The sequence below is a fragment of the Oncorhynchus mykiss genome, chromosome 12 (assembly GCF_013265735.2).
Source record: "Oncorhynchus mykiss isolate Arlee chromosome 12, USDA_OmykA_1.1, whole genome shotgun sequence".
Classification (NCBI taxonomy): domain Eukaryota; kingdom Metazoa; phylum Chordata; class Actinopteri; order Salmoniformes; family Salmonidae; genus Oncorhynchus; species Oncorhynchus mykiss.
In genome coordinates, this window is record NC_048576.1 from 60,576,253 (window position 1) to 60,599,908 (window position 23,656).

The 23,656-nt window shown below is 46.0% G+C and overlaps 1 protein-coding gene across 3 annotated transcripts; it reads left to right on the forward strand.

The window, feature by feature from the left end:
• The first annotated feature begins 708 nt into the window (after positions 1-708).
• Positions 709-19,969, forward strand: scaf1 (SR-related CTD-associated factor 1). Of its 3 annotated transcripts, none has more exons than XM_021624377.2 (9): positions 709-1,186; positions 1,994-2,108; positions 2,202-2,281; positions 3,113-3,216; positions 3,347-7,262; positions 7,403-7,485; positions 15,321-15,539; positions 16,934-17,062; positions 19,380-19,969. In XM_021624377.2, the coding sequence occupies exons 5-9, from the start codon at positions 3,458-3,460 to the stop codon at positions 19,527-19,529; spliced, it is 4,386 nt and encodes a 1,461-aa protein (XP_021480052.2). In that variant the 5' UTR covers positions 709-1,186; positions 1,994-2,108; positions 2,202-2,281; positions 3,113-3,216; positions 3,347-3,457; the 3' UTR covers positions 19,530-19,969. The 3 variants fall into 3 exon arrangements, with proteins under 3 accessions (XP_021480052.2, XP_021480050.2, XP_036793841.1); XM_021624375.2 differs by having other exon boundaries at positions 710-1,186; positions 15,255-15,539; XM_036937946.1 differs by lacking the exon at positions 1,994-2,108 and having other exon boundaries at positions 710-1,186; positions 15,255-15,539.
• The last annotated feature ends 3,687 nt before the right edge of the window (positions 19,970-23,656 follow it).

The following is a 23,656-nucleotide window of genomic DNA, read 5'->3' on the forward strand; positions in this document are numbered from 1 at the left end:
GTTTTCAACCCAAACAGGTATCATCCAGTGGAGGCTGGTGGGAGGAGCTATAGGAGTATGGGGTCATTGTAATGGCTGGAATGAACTTCATGGAACAGTATCAAACGCATCAAACATATAGAAATCACATGTTTGACTCCGTTCCACTAATTCCATTACAGACATTACAATGAGCCCATCCTACTATAGCCCCTCCCACCAGCCTCCACTGGCATCATGACATAGCCCATTTCCAAATGGAAACCAGGGTGATGCTGGAGAATGAAGAGAGATCAGGACCATGGACTGTTAAAGAGGGGCTACTGAAACTACTATGACCTGGAAAACTACTGCAATAGTTAGGAAAGCTGTTGCTGTTCCTTGGCCAACAAGCAAAGATCTGGGGAACCACAAAACTACAACACTTTGAGACAGATTTAGCATGGGTTTACACCAGTGGAAAGTTTTCACATTTTCTGAAGTATATACACTAAAAGGATATGGGTCGACATATGAGGATAAAAAGTTTGAAAGACAATTCACACGTAAACAATAAAATCGTGTATTTTATTTAACGAGGCAAGTCAGTTAAGCACAAATTCGTATTTACAATGACAGCTTACACCAGCCAAACACTGACGACGCGGGGCGTCATCCTATTGCATCCTATTGTGCGCCATCCTATTGTGCGCCATCCTATGGGACTCTCAATCACGGCCGGTTGTGATGCAGCCTGGATTCGAACCAGCCTCAAGCACTGAAATGCAGTGCCTAAGACCGCTGCAATTATTTGTTATAATAAAGGCTTGATATTCAGTCATCGAAACGTGAAAAAATATAATCTTCAGTAATAAATACACATCTAGATGTATAGCCGGGAAAAGTATTTATTTTGTTCAGGATCTTTCAAATAGCATTTGGAAGGTTGTCGTACCCAACATTAGCCCGATCAACGAAAAACTTAATTTCCCGTCGGCCCTTGTTGACCGGTTTCAAGTGAAGGGAAGTAAAATGTCGGCGATGGATGGGATGGGCCTCTTATTGTGCTTTTAAAATAACAATATCTCAACCTTTAATACTGTATTTTAAACGTAAATTTAATGTTTTAGAAAATAAAGGGTAGTTGAAGATTGTGGATTTACACGGACAAAACATATAACTGGATCTAAGGAATTTAGCGCATGTATTTGACTGGTGTAGCTAGGAGGTGAGCTAACATTAGCATTCCTGGCCAGCTAGTAACGTTAATGCTATTTCTGGCAGGTCTGGCTGTCTAGCTACGAATCTATTCCATTGAAAACATGTGACGATTGTAACTAGTTTTCAGTGATCAAGTGTATTTGCTAGTTAAGTTGATGTTAAGTTGATGTAGTTTGTTAGCCTAGTCAACTCACTATAGTGCGGCCTGATCCAGGTATTTTGCAACATCTAACGTTAGCTAGCCACTGCCAGTTATAACTAATGCAATGGCTAATTAGATAGTTAGCTAGCATTAGTTAGCGCTCTCGTTCGCTGGCTGCAGTTCATTATAGATCTGTGGTCTTATTAGCCAGCTAGCATTACATAGTTACGACCCAATTACTGAATGTCATTATCGTCTATCTTTCGTGTTTTTTCGCAGGAAACTGTGAAATTAGCTAAACGGCTAACCCCGATCAGTAATGATAGCTTGATGTCGAGACTAGCTAGACTACAATTTCACTATTGTTCTCACATAGATGGCCATAGAGGAAGAAACTGAGACAGCCTGAATCCCAGAAACAAAGGATTGTGCTGTAACTGTGCTTCCCCAAATAATTGAGGGGGTACCGTAGAAGGGGAAGGTTTTGGTTCAATCATTTTGTTTATGGTTATGCTGCAACTGATTTGAATTGAGGAATGCTTACATTTATTCACGGTCTACATTTTCTAATATACCTGAAGTGATAAGCGATGTGGCACAGAGGGAGGGTCACACTGCACTACACTACAAGATTCTTCAAAACACAATTTGATTTGCCTTATGTTGCTTCAGACAGAGAAAGACTCCAGCGAAGAGGAGACAGATAAGGATGAAGAAAGGAGTAGGACGAGGTTGAGGTGTTACCAATTGCGATAGGGAGAGCCCAGATGACGAGCCTAGCGAGCTGGTGAGTGTGATTGTGTGTGTGTTTTTTAAAGCTCTTCCACCGACTGTAGCAGCTATTAATGTGTGTGTTCGTCTGTCTGTCCCCTTCGTATAGGGAGCTGTCATTACTGCAACCCCCGAAACGCTTCCCTGCCTGGTCTATCTTCACTGCTCTCCACAGCATCTCCTTGATAGGTAATGCCGGCGTACACTACATTACTTTTAAAATCTTTCCTGTAATTTTTTTTGTCAACATAGTGTTGCCACTCTAAACGATGTGGCAGAGACCGGGGTCACACGCTATACAATTCTTCCCTTGGTGGTGAGGATTCGCAATACCACGCTGTCTCGCAAAAACAATTATGTAATTAGATGAGCTAGAATGAGCTGTGGGTCAAAGCCGCCTCATAAACTTTTTCAGTCAGACATTCACGCATGCCATGCAGAGTTGAAATATCAAGCCAATACGTTTTTGGATTGAATAACATTGCTTGTCAACTTCAGAGCTGTGATGATCTTACGCTTTGGTTAAAGGCAAGTACAAATGCATTGCAAGTATTAGTCATCGCTCTTGTTTAAGAGTACACATTCTGGCAGACGCGATACATCATCATCACTGGTAGGATATCTTTGGCTATTGCTGATCACCGTTCTCAAAACTTGTCGATAAACATCTCACACTACAAGAGCATTGTAGATTTTTTTGAAAATATCGGGACGTCTCAAAGATGGGATCGGTAGGCCTCAGATTTCTTCTCTGACCCGCTCACATTTAAACAAGCATCGGTGACAGCTACGCGCCCGGAGTAGGCAACGACGTGTATTTTGTCTCCAATCTCAAACTTGTCAGGGACAGCTAAATTGGGGCCAAAATCATATGCCTGGCTAAAGAGAGGATGTCAGAGTGAAAAGTAAGCTGAAATGTATGGGAGAGGGAGACACCCAATATAATAAATGACATAACAGGGAATTTAGATGTGCCAGTTCCACTGTGCGTGGTCTCAGAGTGATGTATTTGTATTCCAGTTCTGACCTTGAAGTGGAGTTGACAGCTGAGGTGAGAGTGGAAGGCTCGTCACTGCTCAGTATCTTGTCCACTGTCACCGCTGGTATAGGCAACAGGAAGTCAGGTAAATTATTGGTACCGACTCAAATACACATCAACAATACTCTACTTCCCCCAAACACACACACACACTTCACAGATTGTGGACCCCAGGTGGTTGATTAATGCCTAACATTTCTTGTCTCATCTTTCAGGGTTGCTCTTTTATCCCCGGCCCTCAGCATCCCTCCTCCAGCCACAACCCCAGGCTCCAGGGAGTACTGACTGGACTGCAGCTTGCCCCAAGCCCAGCTCACATCCTGGCCATGGATTTAACTCGAATCCCAGACCTTAAAGGGGTGCCTGCCGTCCCTCCTCCTCATGGGATCATAGAGACTGCCAAGAGCCCCCTGCCCTCCTCCACATCTCCCTCCTCTCCTTCCTCCTCTCCTGCCTCCCCACCTTCCTCTTCATCCTCCTCTCCTGGAGCTGTGGCAACCAGCTACCACAATGACATCCAAGAGGGAAGGGCCAACAGCGTGATGATGGGTGACGTAGTGTCCTCCACTTCCGCTTCCCTGGCTCCCCCCTCCTCTCTCGCTGACCCCCCTTTCTCCTCCTCTGATCCCTTGTTATGTCTCTCCCCACCCCCTGTTGGCACCGACGGACAAAAAGAGGACGAGACGGAGATCTACGACCCTTTTCACCCCACGGAAGGAGAGAGGGAGGGAGGAGCGGCCGAGGAGGAGGAAGAAGGGGAAAAGTACGATCCCTTTGATCCGACCGGCTCTCCCCCCTCAGAGAGAGAGGAGGAGGAGCGAGCAATGGGGGGAGGGAGGGAGAGAGGGAACAGCGTGAGCAGCAAGGGGAGTGATGCCAGAGGGAAGAAAAGGAAGGCAGAGACTGGGGGGACAGGAGGAGAGGAGAAGGACAATGCTCCTCCAGACTCCACGGACACTCTCTCTGTTCCCCCGCTCTCCCCGCGCTCCCTTCCTCTACCCCTCCGGAGGAGGCTGGACCGAACCAAAGAGCCCCGGGTGAAAGTACGGGACAGGAGAGAGAAGGCGGACCACTCGGACCACTCTGAAATTGAGGAGGGTGAGATCGTGGGGGCCACCGAGAGGGACGGAGGGAATAGGGAGGAGAGAGGCCGGGAAGGAATCGTTCCTCTCGTCCTCCCCATCTCCTCCGGCAGTCCTTTCCTCCACGGGGGAGCTAAGCCGGAGAGGATCCTGAGGGTGTTGGATGGGGATAGCTTTGTGTCGGTGCGGGCTGATGGGGACTGGGCGGGGCCGGTGATGCCTGGCAGGGAGGATGGGGAGCCCATGGAGGAGGAGGAGGAGGAAGAAGAAGAAGAGGAAGAGGTGGTGGTCGGGGTGGGAGATCTTAGGAGGAAGCTGGTCAGCCGGCGTAAGGCGAGATACCGTTCCTCCTTCCCTTCTTCCCTCTCACCTCAGCACCTCCCATCGTCTCCTCACACCCTCCTTCTGCCTCCCCCTCCTCCCTCCACTGCTGAGAAGGACAAGAGCCGCAAGTCCTCCAAGAGTTCCAAGGAGAGGGAGCGGCGCAAGCGGAAGGAGGGAAAGGTAGGGGAGGAGGAGGAGGAGAGTAGGAGGAGGAGGAAGAAAAGGAAAGAGAAGGATTGCGGAGGAGAGAAGAGTGGTGAGAGGAAGGAAAGACACAGGGAGAGGGGGCGGCGGAGTGAGAGAGAGAAGAAAACAAAGGTGGAGGAGAGAGGGAGGAGCAGCAGAAGCGATAGCAGAAAGAGGAAGAAGAGACGATGGAGCACCCCGGAATCTTCAGCACGCCCCCGCTCACAAAACTCCTCAGTGCGGCAAATACGCGGGGGTCGCTCCTGGTCAAAAACTTCAGAGGACCAACATAGAGAGAGAGATAGGGACATAGACAGAGAGAATAACAGAGACCGGTACAGAGACCGAGATGTGGAACAAGATGGAGATCGAGACAAGGACAGAAAGAAAGATGACACCCGGAGAAGGGAGAGGGATAGAGACTCGAGCCGGATAAAGAGGGAAAGAGAGCGAGACGGCATCCGCGAATCGACCAGCCGAGAAAGAGGCAGCTCCAAGAGGTCTAAAGGAAGCATAGAACGAAGGCACCGGGACAGGCACCGGGACAGGCACCGAGAAAGGGACAGAGACAGAGAAAGGGACAGAGAAAGGGACAGAGAAAGGGACAGAGAAAGGGACAGGGACAGAGAAAGGGACAGAGACGGAGAAAGGGACAGAGAAAGGGACAGGGTCAGAGAAGGGGACAGGGTCAGAGAAGGGAACAGGGAAAGACGTAGAGACGGTCGTCCCGTGGTGCCACCGTCCATCCAGGATCTCAATGGCTCTGACCTGTTCGCCATCAAGCGCACCATCACGGTCACCACGACCACCACCACCACTCTCCCCGGTTCCCCCCCGCTGGCTCCATCCTCCCCCCACAGCCCCCCCCAGGGCTCGGACAAGCCCCACAAGAGGAAGAAGAAGAGGCGTCGGCGCTCGGACGAAGAGTTAGAAGAAGGCATGGGCCGGCGTGGGAGCCGCTCCCTCTCGCCGCCGTCACATTACCATAGCTATGACTCGGACCACTTTTCAGACAAACTGGAGATAAACATGCACTCTCTGGACGGGGAGGCCCTGGACTCAGACTACCCCTCTATAGAAGACTCCCCACCCCCTCCCCAGCTTCTGGAACCCGCTGCCCCCAGCGCCAAACCCAAGACTGCCACCAAACCTGGACGCCACCACTTCAAGAAGAAATCCCGAACGGGCAAGAAAGCTGGTCAGTCCGAGTCGTCCTCTTCCTCCTCGGTTCGACCCAAAGGCAAGGGTCTCTCCACTGCCTCACTCTCCCCAACCCAGGCCGCTCTAGCCACCCTCCCCTCGGCCAAACGAGGGCGGAAGATGGGGAAGGAGAAAGATCGTGGGGAAAAAGGGGGAAAGAGAGAGTCTGGTCGGTCTGGCAGGTCCAAGAAATTAAGCGGTGGTGGGAGGAAAGCCAAGCTGCAATCCAAAGTGTCAGTGCTTGTGCGTGAGGGCGTGAGCAGCACCACGGGGGGCCCAGTGGGCTCTGGGAAGCTGGGCATGGATCTCCTCGGGGCAGGCGGGTCAGTAGGGGGCTCTGGTATGCCGGTGGTGGGAGGTTCCATTGCGGTGGTCTTTAGGAGGGACAATGAGAGCAGGTCTCCGTTCCTCAAGCCCTGCTCTGAGCCTCTATTGCTGAGTGGACGCAACAAGGACCTGGGGAAGGTGGGCAAACGCAGTTCCTTGGCCGCTCCCCCTTCCTCCTCGCTGGCCAATCCCACGGTGGCAACACTGAAGTCCAAGAAGGCCAAGCCCAGCTCCACCACCTCCACTTCCTCCTCGGCGTCTTCGCCCTCATCGTCCCTGGCAACCAAGCGTAGGCGGCGGCTGGCGAAGAAGACGCGGGGAGAGAAAAGCTTAGCCGCTGGTTTGACGGACGTGGATGGCGCCATGGCCAACTGTAGCTCTGAGGGCGGCAGCTGGGGTGGACCGTCCTCCGACATCCAATCAGGAGTCGGGACTAAACCATCCAGTCCACACTCTGGTCCAGCCGGTCCAACCCCTTCCTCTTCCTCTTCTTCATCATCTTCCTCTTCCACCAGTGTCCTCCCCCCGTCCTCCTCACCCCCCCACACCCCTCCACCCTCCTTCACCACCTCGCGTGATGCTCGGGAGTCGTCTCCCGACTCGCAGACTGTGGACAGCAGCTGTAAGACCCCTGAGCCCTCCTTCCTATCCGAGGACTGCCCCGCTCAGACCCAGAGCACCCCCAACCTGCCCCCCTCCAGTCCCACGTCTGTACCATCCTCCCAGGGGGGAGGCATCTCACAATACGGCCCCTCCAGCATAAAGCCCCTCCCTCTGGAAGAAGCCTCCAAATCCCTGGCCTCACCCCCTTGCTCCTCCTCATCTGGCTCTGCCCTCGCCTCTCTCTCCCTTCCTCCTTCCTCCACAGACCCCTCCTCCTCTTCCTCTTCTTCTGTTTCTTCATCCTCAGCCAACAAGCTGCCACCGCCTCCTCCTCCCCCTCCTGCTGCCCCTACCCTCCCCTGGAGTCTGCAGACAGGAGTGGACTGCACAGCCGGAGGAGTTTTAGCATGTAAGTCTTTGTCACGAGCATTCGTTATAATAATGTCAACTAGTAGATTTTTGGTTATTTTTTGGGGGGTATTCCTGTTGCTACTATGACGTATATAATATCTATAAGGTTTTACTAACCCCTTGCTCTCTGTATTTCAGTGACAGCTCTGCTGTTTAAGATGGAAGAGGCCAATATCGCAAGTAGAGCCAAAGCCCAAGAGTTCATTCATGCTACAAGCCAGGTGTGTGTGTGTGTCTTTGAGTAATTATATTCCTCTGTGTGTGTGTGTGTGTGTACAGTACCAGTCAAAAGTTTGGACACACCTACTCATTCCAGGATTTTTCTTTATTTTTACTATTTTCTACATTGTAGAATAATAGTGAAGACATCAAAACTATGAAATGACACATGGAATCATGTAGTAACCAAAAAAGTGTGAAACAAATCTAAATATATTTTATATTTGAGATTCTGCAAAGTAGCCACCCTTTGCCTTGATGACAGCTTTGCATACTCTTGGCATTCTCTCAACCAGCTCCATGAGGTTGTCACTTGGAATGCATTTCAATTAATATGTGTGCCTTGTTAAAAGTTAATTTGTGGAGTTTGAGCCAATCAGTTGTCTTGTGACAAGGTAGGGGTTGTATACAGAAGATATCCCTATTTGGTAACCTGCCTCTACCATCCGTTCTATTGGCCAACGTGACATCACTGGAGAATAAACTGGATGAGTTCTGTTCAAGACTTTCCTACCAACGGGACATTTAAAAACGGTAATATCGTATGTTTCACCGAGTCATGGCTGAAGGACGACACGGATAATAAACAGTTGGCTGGGTTTTCCGGGCATCTGCAGGACAGAACAGCCATGTCTGGTAAGACGAGGGCTGGTGGTATGTGTATATTTGTCAATAACAGTTGGTGCGCAATGTTTAATATTAAAGTCTTGAGGTATTGCTCGCCTGAGGTAGAGTACCCCATGATAAGCTGTAGACCACACTATCTACCAAGTTTTCATCAATATTTTTCGTAGCTGTCTATTTTCCACAACAAACCCATGCTAGCACTATGACCGCACTCAATGAGCTGTATAAGGCCATAAGCAAAGAACAATATGCTTATCCAGAAGTGTTGCGCCTAGTGGCCGGAAACTTTAATGCAGGCAAACATAAATCCATTTTCCGTTATTTCTACAAGCATGACATATGTGCAACCAAAGGGGGGAAAAAACTCTAGACCACCTTTACTCCACACACAGAGACGCATGCAAAGCTCTCCCTCGCCCTCTATTTTGCAAATCTGACCATAATTAAATCCTCCAGATTCCTGTTTACAAGCAAAAACTAAAGCAGGAAGTATGTGACTCAATACTGAAGTGGTCAAATGATGCGGATGCTACGCTACAGACTGTTCCAGGATTCATCCAATGGCATTGAGGAGTTTATCACATCAGTTACCGGCTTCATCAATAAGTACATTGACGATGTCATCCCCACAGTGACCGTACTTACAGTGCCTTGCGAAAGTATTCGGCCCCCTTGAACTTTGCGACCTTTTGCCACATTTCAGGCTTCAAACATAAAGATATAAAACTGTATTTTTTTGTGAAGAATCAACAACAACAACAACACAATCATGAAGTGGAACGACATTTATTGGATATTTCAAACTCTTAACAAATCAAAAACTGAAAAATTGGGCGTGCAAAATTATTCAGCCCCTTTACTTTCAGTGCAGCAAACTCTCTCCAGAAGTTCAGTGAGGATCTCTGAATGATCCAATGTTGACCTAAATGACTAATGATGATAAATACAATCCACCTGTGTGTAATCAAGTCTCCGTATAAATGCACCTGCACTGTGATAGTCTCAGAGGTCTGTTAAAAGCGCAGAGAGCATCATGAAGAACAAGGAACACACCAGGCAGGTCCGAGATACTGTTGTGAAGAAGTTTAAAGCCGGATTTGGATACAAAAATATTTCCCAAGCTTTAAACATCCCAAGGAGCACTGTGCAAGCGATAATATTGAAATGGAAGGAGTATCAGACCACTGCAAATCTACCAAGACCTGGCCGTCCCTCTAAACTTTCAGCTCATACAAGGAGAAGACTGATCAGAGATGCAGCCAAGAGGCCCATGATCACTCTGGATGAACTGCAGAGATCTACAGCTGAGGTGGGAGACTCTGTCCATAGGACAACAATCAGTCGTATACTGCACAAATCTGGCCTTTATGGAAGAGTGGCAAGAAGAAAGCCATTTCTTAAAGATATCCATAAAAAGTGTTGTTTAAAGTTTGCCACAAGCTACCTGGGAGACACACCAAACATGTGGAGGAAGGTGCTCTGGTCAGATGAAACCAAAATTGAACTTTTTGGCAACAATGCAAAACGTTATGTTTGGCGTAAAAGCAACACAGCTGAACACACCATCCCCACTGTCAAACATGGTGGTGGCAGCATCATGGTTTGGGCCTGCTTTTCTTCAGTAGGGACAGGGAAGATGGTTAAAATTGATGGGAAGTTGGATGGAGCCAAATACAGGACCATTCTGGAAGAAAACCTGATGGAGTCTGCAAAAGACCTGAGACTGGGACGGAGATTTGTCTTCCAACAAGACAATGATCCAAAACATAAAGCAAAATCTACAATGGAATGGTTCAAAAATAAACATATCCAGGTGTTAGAATGGTGTTAGAAGTCAAAGTCCAGACCTGAATCCAATCGAGAATCTGTGGAAAGAACTGAAAACTGCTGTTCACAAATGCTCTCCATCCAACCTCACTGAGCTCGAGCTGTTTTGCAAGGAGGAATGGGAAAAAATGTCAGTCTCTCCATGTGCAAAACTGATAGAGACATACCCCAAGTGACTTACAGCTGTAATCGCAGCAAAAGGTGGCGCTACAAAGTATTAACTTAAGGGGGCTGAATAATTTTGCACGCCCAATTTTTCAGTTTTTGATTTGTTAAAAAAGTTTGAAATATCCAATAAATGTCGTTCCACTTCATGATTGTGTCCCACTTGTTGTTGATTCTTCACAAAAAAATACAGTTTTATATCTTTATGTTTGAAGCCTGAAATGTGGCAAAAGGTATCAAAGTTCAAGGGGGCCGAATACTTTTGCAAGGCACTGTACATATCCCAACCAGAAGCCATGGATTACAGGCAACATCCGCACTGAGCTAAAGGCTAGAGCTGCCGCTTTCAAGGAGCGGGACACAAATCCACACGCGTATAAGAACCACTATGCGTTCAGATTAATAATTTAAACAGGCAAAGCATCAATACAGGAACTAGGATTGAATCCTACTACGCCGGTTCTGACGCTTGTTGGATGTGACAGTGCTTGCAAACTATTACGTTTGTACAAAGGAAAACTCAGCCGAGAGCTGCCCAGTGACACGAGCCTTCCAGACGGGCTAAATGCCTTTTTATACTTGCTTCGAGGCAAGCAACACTGAAGCATGTGTAACCGATGTGAAATGGCTAGCTAGTTATCGGGGTGCGCGCTAATAGCGTTTCAATCGGTGACGTCACTCGCTCTGAGACCTTGAAGTAGTTGTTCCCCTTGCTCTGCAAGAGCCGCGGCTTTTGTGGCGCGATGGGTAACGATGCTTCGAGAGTGGCTGTTGTTGATGTGTGCAGAGGTTCCCTGGTTCGCGCCCAGGTAGGGGCGAGGAGAGGGAAGGAGGCTATACTGTTACACATGCATGAGAGCACCAGCTGTTCCGGACGACTGTGTGATCAAGCTCTCCATAGCCTATGCAAGTAAGACATTTTAAACAGGTCAACATTCACAAGGCCGCAGGGCCAGACAAATTACCAGGACGTGTACTCAGAGCATGCGTGGACCAAGTGTCTTCACTGACAATTTTAACCTCTCCCTGACCGAGTCTGTAATTTCACACCTTCGTGTTTCAAGTAGACCTCCATAGTCCCTGTGCCCAATAAAGTGTTGTTTGGAATTCCTAAACATGCCGCCCCCAGGTGGTAAGGTTAGGCAACAACACATCAGCCACGCTGATCTTTAACAGGGGGCACCTCGGGTGTATGCTTAGTCCCCTCTTGTACTCCCTGTTCAACTACGACTGTGTGGCCAAGCATGACTCCAACACCCTCATTAAGCTTTCTGATGACACGTGGCAGGCCTTATAAGACCGCCTATAGGGAGGAGGTTGGAGACCTGGAAGTGTGGTACCAGGACAACAACCTCTCCCTCAACGTGAGCAAGACAAAGGAGCTAATCGGGTACTACAGGAAAAGGAAGGCCGAACACACCCATTCACATCGATGGGGCTGTAGTGTAACGGGTCGAGAGCTTCAAGTCCCTTGGTGTCTACATCACCAACAAACTATCATGGTCCAAACACACCAAGAGGGTTGTGAAGAGGGCACGACAACACCTTTTTCCCCTCAGGAGACTGAAAAGATTTGGTATGGGTCCCCAGATCCTCAAGGTTCTACAGCTGCACCATCGAGAGCATCCTGACTGGATGCATCACCGCCTGGTATGACAACTGCTTGGCATCCGACCGTAAGGTGCTACAGAGGGTAGTGCATACAGCCCAGTACTTCTCTGGAGTCAAGCTTCCTGCCATCCAGGACCTATATACTAGGCTGTGTCCAAGGATGGCCCAAAAAATGGACAGACTCCAGTCACCCAAGTCATAGACTGTTCTCTCTGCTACCGCACGGCAAGTGGTACCGGAGCGCCAAGTCTAGGTCCAAAAGGCTCCTTAACAGCTTCTACCCCCAAGCCATAAGACTGCTGAACAATTAATAAAATGGCCACCCGGACCCTTTGTTTTTACACAACTGCTACTCGCTGTTTATTATCTATGTACCTTACCCCTACCTACATGTGCAAACTACCTTTACTAACCTGTATCCCTTGGTACTGGTACCCCTTGTATATAGCCTTGTTATTGTTACTTTGTGTTACTTTTTTCAAATATTTCACTTTTGTTTATTTAGTAAATATTTTCTCAACTCTATTTCTTGAATGGCATTGTTGGTTAAGGGCTTGTAAGTAAGCATTTTGCTGTAAGTTCTACACCATTGTATTCGGCGGATGTGATAATTAAGATTTTATTTGAATTTCAAGCAGATTTAAGTCAAAACTGTAACTAGGCCACTTGGGAACATTCAATGTTGTCTTGGTAAGCAATTCCAGGGTACATTTGGCCTGGTGTTTTAGATAATTGTCCTGCTGAAAGGTGAATGTCTCCAAGTGTGTTGGAATGCAGACTGAACCAGGTTGTCCTCTAGGATTTTGCCTGTGCTTAGCTCTATACAGTTTATTTTATATTAGAAAAATCCCTGGTCCTTGCCGATGACCAGCATACCCATAACATGATGCAGCCACCACCATGCTTGAAAATATGAAGCGTGGTACTCTGATGTGGTGTTTGCACCAACATAAATCTTTGTATTCAGGACAAAGTACATTTCTTTGCCACATTGTTTGCAGTTTTACTTTAAATCAAATCAAATTCATTGGTCACATACACGTGTTTAGCAGATGTTATTGCGGGTGTAGCGAAATGCTTGTACTTCTAGCTCCGACAGTGCAGTAATATCTAACACTTTCACAACATATTCCCTAAATACATGTACATCTAAGTAAGGAATGGATTATCACAGCCTGTAACTGTTTTAAAGTCACCATTGGCTGGGCCACCCAAGTGGCGCACCGGTCTAAGGCACTGCCTCGCAGTGCTAGAGGCGTCACTACATACTCAGGTTCGATCCCGGGCTGTATCACAACCGGCCATGATTGGGATTTACTTGGCTCATCACGCTCTAGCGACTCCTTGTGGCGGGCCGGGTGCCTGCAGACTGGGGGGAAAATAAAATTGAATAAAAAATCACCTTTGGCCTTCTTCCTCTACGGCAACTGAGTTAGGAAGGATTCCTGTATCTTTGTAGTGATTGGGTGTATTGATGCACCGTTCAAAGTGTAATTAACAACTTCAACATGCTCAAAGCGATATTCAATGTCTGCTTTTTTTCCTACCAATTACGTGTCCTTCGCGAGGCATTGGAAAACCTTCCTGGTATTTGTGGTTGAAGTTGTGTTTGAAATTCACTGCTCGGCTGAGGGACCTTACAATTATCTGTATGTGTGGGTTACAGAGATGAGTCATTCAAAAATGGCACACAGTGAGTCCATGCAACTGATTGTGACTTAAGGAAAAATGTTTGTCCTGAACTTGTTTACGCTTACCATAACAGAGGTTGAATACTTATTGACTAAAGACACTTCAGCCTTTAATTTCTAAAAACACAATTCCACTTTGATATTATTGGGGTATTGTGTGTAAGCCAGTGACACAAAATCTCAATTGAATCCATTTTACATTAAGGCTCTACAAACGCAACAAAATGTGGAAAAAGTCAAGGGACACGGTTTCCAGTTGAAGTTGGAAGTTTACATTCACCTCAACCAAATACATTTAAATTCAGTTTTTCACAATTCCTGACATTTAATTCTAGTAAATTCCCCTGTCTTAAGTCAGTTAGGCTCACCACTTTATTTTAAGAGTGTAAAATGTCAGAATAATAGTAGAGTGATTTATTTCAATTTATTTCAATACTCAATTAGTATTTGGTAGCATTGCCTTTACATTTTTTAACTTTGGTCGAACGTTTCGGGTAGCCTTCCATAAGCTTCCCACAATAAGTTGGGTGAATTTTGGCCCATTCCTCCTGACAGAGCTGGTGTAACTGAGTCAGGTTTGTAAGGCCTCCTTGCTCGCACAAGCTTTTTCAGTTCTGCCCACACATTTTCTATAGGATAGAGGTCAGGGCTTTGTGATGGCTACTCCAATACCTTGACTTTGTTGGGGTCATTGTCCATTTGGAAGACCCATTTGCGACCAAGCTTTAACTTCCTGACTGATGTCTTAAGATGTGGATATATTGAAGCGACATCATTTTCCTACCTCATGACGCCATCTATTTTGTGAAGTGCACCAGTCTCTACTGCAGCAAAGCACCCCCACAGCATGATGCTGCCACCATGTGCTTCACATTTGGGATGGTGTTCTTAGGCCCGCTCTATTTTTGTTTCATCAGACTAGAGGACATTTCTCCAAAAAGTACAAACTTTGTCTCCATGTGCAGTTGCAAACCGTAGTCTGGCTTTTTTATGGCGGTTTTGGAGCGGTGGCTTCTTCCTTGCTGAGCGGCCTTTCAGGTTATGTTGATATAGGACTCGTTTTACTGTCTATAGATTATTTTGTACCTGTTTCCTCCAGCATCTTCACAAGGACTTTTGCTGCTGTTCTGGGATTGATTTGCACTTTTCGCACCAAAGTACGTTAATCTCTAGGAGACAGAACGCGTCTCCTTCCTGAGCGGTATGACGGCTGTGTGGTCCCATGGTGTTTATACTTGCGTACTATTGTTTGTACAGATGAACATGGTACCTTCAGGCGTTTGGAAATTGATCCCAAGGATGAACCAGACTTGCGGAGGTCTACAATTATTTTTCTGAGGTCTTGGCTGATTTCTTTTGATTTTCCCATGAAGTCAAGAAAAGAGGCACCGAGTTTGAAAGCCTTGATATACATCCACAGGTACACCTCCAATTGACTCAAATGATGTCAATTAGCCTATCAGAAGCTTCTAAAGCCATGACATTTTCTGGTATTTTCCAAGCTGTTTAAAGGCGCGGTCAATTTAGTGTATGTAAACCTCTGACCCACTGGAATTGTGATACAGTGAATTATAAGTGAAATAATCTGTCTGTAAACAATTGTTTGAAAAATTACTTGTGTCATGCACGAAGTAGATGTCCTAACCGACTTGCCAAAACTATAGTTTGTTAACAAGAAATTTGTGGAGTGGTTGAAAAACAAGTTTTAATGACTCCAACATAAGTGTATGTAAACGTCCGACTTCAACTGTATGTGTTACATATTTGTCTTGGATTGTTTTGAAGGTGTTCAATATCTGACCAAGCACTTCTGTTTCTCATCATACCTTCCGTCTCTCTCTCTCTTGCAGATTCTCTCCCAAACCAATCAGAACCATTCATCGCAGCATGCCCCTTCCTCTTCTTCCTCCTCCCAGGTTCCTCCCCCTGGCCCCACCCCTGCCCAGTTCATCCTGCACAACTCTCTCCCAATGGTGGGCTGCACCAAAACCACGCCCAGCCACCTGCACCCTGGCATGTCTATGGGTGGCGGCTGCGCCCAGACCCCGCCCCCTCCCATGCCCTCTGGGTTCTCGGGAGGGTCCGGGGGCTCCAGTGACATAGGCTGGGACAACGAGAGCAAGGACCCTGACAAGGTAGCACCATTAAAAACCATGTCTTTCTACCACTCCCATATCTTCCAATTACGGATGTGTGTGTGTGGAAAGGAAGGTCATCTGACTGTCAGTACAGTACCTCATAGTGTTGTCACGATACCAGAATGTTGACTTCATTACCGATACCAGGTTTAGTATCACGATGCTCAATACCAAAACGGTTCCATGGCACAAAAAAAAGGCATATTAGCCAAAGTCACCGAATGGCACTTTATCCAGACAGATATACTCAGCTACTGCTCTGTTCAATCGTTGGGCATCTTTTGAGTTCAATATCATTACATTTGCATTTTTTTACTAACAATTTTTCAGAGACAGCCATGTATGCATTAATTAATCAATTATACAATCATGCAATCAGTTTGACTTTGTTTTTACCAATCTAACTACATAATGGTAATAATTTATTTGAATGGAAAATCTGTTGGGTAAATAAATCTGTAGCACATGGACAATACAGGTGAATGCATATTCAATAGGAGTGTGTGCATGCATTGAGTTATTGGGCTTGTTCTTGGGTGATTCCATGGGGCTACAGATGACAAATTGTATTCAACAACATTTGCGTAGAAGTAGCTTTTTCATAAAAATGTGCGTTGTCTCTAACGAGTAACGATGTCATTAATAATGAGGCAGTCAGGACACCAAAGAACTTGGGTCAATGGGTAGCCTTGTGGTTAGAGCTGGATCGAATCCCAAAACCCCCAAGCTGACAAGGTAAAAATCTGTCGTTCTGCCCCTGTACAAGGCAGTTAACCCACTATTCCTCGGTAGGCCGTCATTGTAAATAAGAATTTGTTCCTTACTGATTTGCCTAGTTTAATGAAGGTTAAATAAAAAACAATAACGTTTTTATTGATAATCAGCTTTGAAATGAACATATGCCTTTTGTAGTTTGCATATCCCAAAGTAAGTCTTGGATAGTGAATTGATGTTAGCTTTAGCTGTCACCTAGCCAGGAAAGTTAGCCTGCAACGCTTGGACACTGGGTATATTCTTCCATTGTAAAGGGTATCGACATTGTTTTGCTCACAGTAGTTAACAGTTTCAACATCTACATGCCGTGTCGCATTATTCAAGTCTGTTAACTTCTGTGCAGCATGAGTGAGGAGCTAACATGATGTTGCCCAGACTCCCAGTGCAGGCTAGAAATAAGCAAGTGGAGCAGGCACTGTGCGCGCTATAGTAAGGGGTCGGCTGCGCTGATAAGAATGGCTTGATCCGTGAGGGACATTTGACAGAAGTACCGAAAGTGGCATTCTACTGCAAAACAGTTTTGCATGTTCTGGTATCTAAAAAGTACTGACATTTCGGTATACCTTTCAACCCTAGTACTGCACCTCTAATTTTATTTTTCTCTCTCTCGCTCTCAGTACCTGAAGAAGCTCCACACTCAGGAGCGTGCGGTGGAGGAGGTGAAGCTAGCCATTAAGCCGTACTACCAGCGTAAAGACATTAACAAGGACGACTACAAGGACATCCTGAGGAAGGCAGTACACAAGGTAACCCAGCTCTCTAACCATAAACCTGCTTTAGCTGCATTACATTGTTATTACATGGTTTAAGTGCGCCGTTGTTACGAACGCTTTGTTCAGAGTTCTTAACGTTGTTATTCGAGGGTGTCAAACACCTTATTCTATGACTTGATAAACAGTTGAATCAGGTGTGTTAGTGCTGGGCTGGAACAAAAACGTCTGCTCTGCAATGGTCAGGCTTTTGGATTTAGGCTGTAGCGTCTCTCAGTAACGGAGTGTAGGTGCATTTTGTTCCATAGGAATAACAATTGCTGTTCAACCTGTTTGTGACTTGCACATTTTAAAATATTGGCTCACACAATTTAAAAGATTGGCATAATTACTAGACTGAGTGGTGTGGTGTCGATACAATTACTTTGGCTTGTTTGTGAAGGTTTAAAGAATTTCCACAAACAGTTGTTGGCAGTAGACTTCATAAAGGCCAGAGGGAGTGTAGTATATTTAAGCAATAAGGCCTGAGGCGGTGTGGTATATTGGCCAATACACTGAACAAAAATATAAACACAACATGTTAAGTGTTTTTTTCATTAGCTGAAATAAAATATTTAAAAAAAATAACATATGCACAAAGAGCTTATTTCTCTCAAATTTTGTGCACAAATTGGTTTACATCCCTGTTAGTGAGCATTTCTCCTTTGCCAAGATAATCCATCCACTTGACAGGTGTGGCATATCAAAAAGCGTATTCAACAGCATGATCATTACACAGTTGCACCTTGTGCTGGGGACAATTAAAGGTCACTCTAAAATGTGCAGTTTTGTCACACCACACAATGCCACAGATGTCAAGTTTTGATGGCGCTTGCAATTGGCATGCTGACTGCAGGAATGTCCACCAGAGCTGTTTCCTGAGAATGTAATGTTCATAAGCAACCTCCAATGCCGTTTTAGAGAATTTGACAGTATGTCTAACTGGCCTCACAACCGTAGACCATGTGTAACCACGCCAGCCCGGGCGGCTTCATGTAGGACAGTGACACCCTGCTTTCATTTATTTTGTCCGAGACCAGCCACCCGGACAGCTGATGAAACTGAGTATTCACAACGGAAGAATTTCTTCACTAACTATCAGAAACCGTCTCGTCTGTGTGCTCGCCGTCCTCACCGGGATCTTGACCCGACTGCAGTTTGGTGTCGTAACTGACTTCAGTGGGCAAATACTCTCCTTCGATGGCCACTGGCACACTAGAGAAGTGTGCTCTTCACGGATGAATACCGGTTTCAATTGTACTGGGCAGACGGCGTTGTGTGGGAGAGCTGTTTGCTGATATCAACGTTGTGAACAGAGTGCCCGGGGTGGCAATGGGGTTATAATATGGGGAGGCATAAGTAACACGATTGCATTTTCTCGAAGGCAATTTGAATGGACAGAGATACGGTGACGAGATCCTGAGGCTCATTGTCGTGCCATTCATCCATCATCTCATGTTTCAGCATTATAACGCACGGCCTCATGTCACAAGGATCTGTACACAATTCCTGGAAGCTGAAAATGTCCCAGTTCTTCCATGGCCTGCACATCCATGTCACCCATTGAGCATGTTTGGGTTGCTCTGGATCAACGTTTACGACAGCGTGTTTCGGTTCCCGCCAATATCCAGCAACTTCGCACTGCCATTGAAGAGTGTGACAACATTCCACAGGCCACAATCAACAGCCTGATCAACTCTATGCAAAGGAGATGTGTGGCGCTGCATGAGGCAGATGGTGGTCACACCAAATACTGACGGGTTTTCTGATCCACGTGTATTTAAAAAGAAAAGAAGCTATCTGTGACACACAGATGCGTATATGTATTCCCAGTCATGTGAAATCCATAGATTAGGGCATAATTTATTTATTTAATTGATTTCCTTATGAACTGTGACTCAGTAAAATCTTTGAAATTGTTGTGTTTAATGTTTTTGTTCAGTGTATCATGGCCAAGGGCTGTTCTTATGCACAACACGGAGCTGTATATTGGCCATATACCACAAACCTCAGAGGTGCCATATTGCAATTATAAACTGGTTTCCAACATAAAAAGGAGTATTTTTGCATTATACCATTGGTATATCGTATAATATACACACGGCTGAAATGCTGTTTCAGCCAATCAGCATCCAGGACGCAAACTAACCGGTGTATAATGCAGAATATGTTACTATGTTCCAGCAGTTACAATTGGAAGTTGTAATTACAGCCTAGTTAAACTGTAACTACACAGTAATTACGCTGTAATATATAATTACGCTTTGATATATAGTGTGTTTATGACTAATACCGACCTGTGTCTGCTTCTCAGATCTGCCACAGTCGAACGGGAGAGATCAACCCGGTCAAGGTGAGCAACCTGGTCAAGCTTTATGTTCAGAGGTACAAGTACTTCAGGAAGCACGGTCGAAAGATGGACGAGGAAGAGAGGGAGGACAGAGAGATGGATTCCTCCTATTGATTGGACCAGGGGTCGCACTCCCCCTCCTTCCATTGGTCCTGCCACCCAAGGACCAGCCCCGCACTCCTTGCACGTGACTGGGCCCAATGAGGCCGTAGAGTGACATTTTGTTTTATTCCCCTCCCTATTTGCTGTCCCCATGTAAACTCGTAACACCCACCCCCCCGTCTCCTGTGTGTCTTGCTGTACAGAAATGTTGAGTAGATATCTGCGAAATATACACACGCAGTATATGAATTTTTTAAAAAGTACAATGTTGTGGGAGAGATTGCAGAATACATGTATACACACTTACACATGCGCGCGCACACACACACTGTATATACTGTAAGTACACTACACTGACTCTCTCCTTTCTCTGTGTGGTATAAACCTGTCATAGTCAGGTGGTTGGTCTGTTGAATGGATGGATGGTTTAAATATAGAGATTTGACACTTGATATTCTGTCCCTGTCTTTTATTTGAAGTCTGTACTCTGAAGGGTGGTTTCCTGAGCACAGGAGATTCTCTATCGAGTTTGCGTTTTAAATCCGGGACCAGGCTTAATCTGTGTCCGGGAAACCAACCCTGAAGGTGTGTGTACTCTGATCAGTGCTTAGGCAGAGAGAGAAATAAATGAAAGCAGGGTGTCACTGTCCTACAAGCTATGGATTTACAGGCTTGCAGCAGACATGTCACTGACTGAGTGAACTGTTTGTAATGGATTCTTTATACGGGCTTAAATGCTGTAGGTAATGTTAGTTAAAAGAGCTACTTTGAAGCTTAAAGTAATTGCGTGTATCTCTGTGTATCCCTTTCTGTCATACACACAGGCAGATCTAGGATCAGTTTTATCCGCCACACAATCCTTACCCTACCCATTAAAGTAGGGAACTGCAAAACTTAGATTGGTTTTGAGATGCAATTTGACACTACTACTCTGTGGTTAGCCTTCATTGGTTTATATTAGTGTTAGTGAGTCATTTTTCTAGTACATTATCCGTCAATAAATGGACATCAAATGAAACATTGAAAGCATGTGACTTGTGACATCTGAGCTCACGTTAAAAGCAACCATGAAAATGAAGTCTTCTGTGACTTGATGGGTTTACACATTGGAAGTTGAAGCTATGCGGTGAGTCAATGCATGTTGGGTGCCTGGGATGTGTGAACTGTGTTGCATGTATCAACGCGCTTGTTCCTTTCATTGTCAGGTCTCCTGTAATCTCTTAGTGGGTGAACACGCCAGTCAGTTTATCTCTACAAGTGTTTGACAAGTCAGGCAGTCAGAATTGGAACCAATGGAATAGTCCCAAACGAGTTAACTCCAAGCAACATCAAGAGCACCTCAGAACTATGTAAGTATATAATTATTAGGGCTGTCAGAGTTGATCAGTTTTTATAAATCTTTTGTAATGTTTAGTGTACCACTTTCTTTTTATCACGATTTTAATGATATTTTCTGAAATTGTAGAAAATACATTGAAAACATCCAAAATACATTATCTATACAGCAGAAATCTAGATGTGTCATGGACACCGGCGTCACGCTTCCAGACAAACTAAACACATTCTTTGCCCGCTTTGAGGATAATACAGTGCTATTGTCGCGGCTCGCTAACAAAGACTGCATTCCCCCCCCTTCTCCATGGCTGATGTGAGTAAAGCATTTAAACTTGTTAACCCTCGCAAGGTTTCTGGCCTGGACGGCATCCCTAGCCGTGTCATCAGAGCATGTGCAGACCAGCTGGCTGGTGTGTTTACGGACATATTCAATCGCTCCCTATCTCAGTCTGTTGCTTCAAGATGGCTACCATTGTTCCTGTACCCAAGAAGGCAAAGATAACTGAACTAAATGACTACTGCCCTGTAAGCATTTACTTCTGTCCTCATGAGGTGCTTTGAGAGGCTAGTCAAGGATCACATCACCGCCACCTTACCGGCCACCCTAGACCCACTTCAGTTTGCATACCGCCCCAACAGGTCCACAGATGACGCAATCGCCTGCACACTGCCCTATCCCATCTGGACAAAAATAATACCTATGTAAGAATGCTGTTCATTTATTACAGCACAGCATTCAACACCATAGTACCCTCCAAGCTCATCATCAAGCTGGTGGCCCTGGGTCTCAACCCTGCCCTGTGCAACTGGGTCCTGGGCCGCCCCCAGGTGGTGAAGGTAGGAAACATCTCCACTTTGCTGACCCTCAACACTGGGGCCCCACAAGGGTGTGTGCTCAACCCTCTCCTGTACTCCTTGTTCACCCACGACTGCGTGGCCATGCATGCCTCCAACTCAATCATCAAGTTTGCAGACGACACAACAGTAGTGGGCCTGATCACCAACAACGACGAGACAGCCTACAGGGAGGAGGTGAGGGCACTCAGAGTGTGGTGTCAGTAAAACAACCTCTTACTAAATGTCAACAAAACAAAGGAGATGATCTTGGACTTCAGGAAACAGCAGAGGGAGCACCCGCCAATCCACATAGAATGGCCAGCAGTGGAGAAGGTGGAAAGTTTTAAGTTCCTTGGCTTGTCATCCAAAACCCTGACAAACTTTTCCAGATGCACAATCGAGAGCATCCTGTCGGGCTGTATTACAGCCTGGTACGGCAAATGCACCGACTTCAACCGCAAGGCTCTCCAGAGGGTGGTGCGGTCTGCACAACCCATCATCGGGGGCAAACTACCTGCCCTCCATGACACCTACAGAACCAGATGTCACAGGAAGGCCAAAAAGATCATCATGGACAACAACCACCACACTGCCTGTTCACACCGCTATCATCCAGAAGGCGAGGTCAGTACAGGTGCATCAAAGCTTGGACTGAAAGATTGAAAAACAGCTTCTATCTCAAGGCCATCAGACTGCTAAACAGCAATCACTAACTCAGAGAGGCTGCTGCCTACATTGAGACCCAATCACTGGACACTTTAATAAATGGATCACTAGTCACTTTAAACAATGCCACTTTAAATGATGCCACTTGAATGTTTACATATCTTACATTACTCATATCACATGTATATACTGTATTTTATACCATCTACTGCACCTTGCCTATGCCGCTCAGCCATCGCTCATCCATATACTTATATGGACATATTCTCATTCACCTCTTTAGATTTGTGTGTATTAGGTAGATGTTGGGGAATTGTTAGATTACTTGTTAGATATTACTGCACTGTCGGAAACTAGAAGCACAAGCATTTCGCTACACTCGCATTAACATCTGCTAACCATGTGTATGTGACCAATCAAATTTGATTTGAAATAAAGTGAGCTTTCTCAATTTACCTAATTTGCTAACCATTACTTTAGGCAAACTCAAGACCTCACTTTTGTATGGCCTCGGCCACTTTTCAACCTCATTTATAATATCCAGCACTAAACCAGTGTCTACATAAACTCAGCAAAAAAAGAAACATCCCTTTTTCATGACCCTGTCTTTCAAATATAATTTGTAAAAATCCAAATAACTTCACAGATCTTCATTGTAAACGGTTTAAACACTGTTTCCCATTCTTATTCAATGAACCATAAACAATTAATGAACATGCACCTGTGGAACGGTCGTTAAGACACTAACAGCTTACAGACGATAGGCAATTAAGGGCACAATTAGGAAAACTTAGGGCACTAAAAAGGGTCCCTGCTCATCTGCGTGAACGTGCCTTAGGCATGCTGCAAGGAGGCATGAGGACTGCAGATGTGGCCAGGGCAATAAATTGCAATGTCTGTACTATGACACGCCTAAGACAGCACTACAGGGAGACAAGACAGACAGCAGATCGTCCTCGCAGTGGCAGACCACGTGTAACAACACCTGCACAGGATCGGTACATCCGAACATCAAACCTGAGGGACCGGTACAGGATGGCGGCAACAACAACTGCCCAAGTTACACCAGGAATGCACAGTCCCTCCATCAGTGCTCAGACTGTCCGCAATAGGCTGAGAGAGGCTGGACTGAGGGATTGTAAGACTGTTGTAAGGCAGGTCCTCACCAGACATCACCGGCAGCAACGTCGCCTATGGGCACAAACCCACCGTCGCTGGACCAGACAGGATCGGCAGAAAGTGATCTTCACTGACGAGTCACGGTTTTGTCTCACCAGGGGTGATGGTCGGATTCGCATTTA

Bases quoted from the DNA above. Each gene is read 5' to 3' on its own strand.
- scaf1 (XM_021624375.2), top strand. From the start codon at position 3,458: ATGGATTTAACTCGAATCCCAGACCTTAAAGGGGTGCCTGCCGTCCCT. The intron at 15,540-16,933 runs GTAGCACCATTA...TCTCGCTCTCAG, and splicing joins AGAGCAAGGACCCTGACAAG to TACCTGAAGAAGCTCCACAC. The intron at 17,063-19,379 runs GTAACCCAGCTC...TCTGCTTCTCAG, and splicing joins TGAGGAAGGCAGTACACAAG to ATCTGCCACAGTCGAACGGG.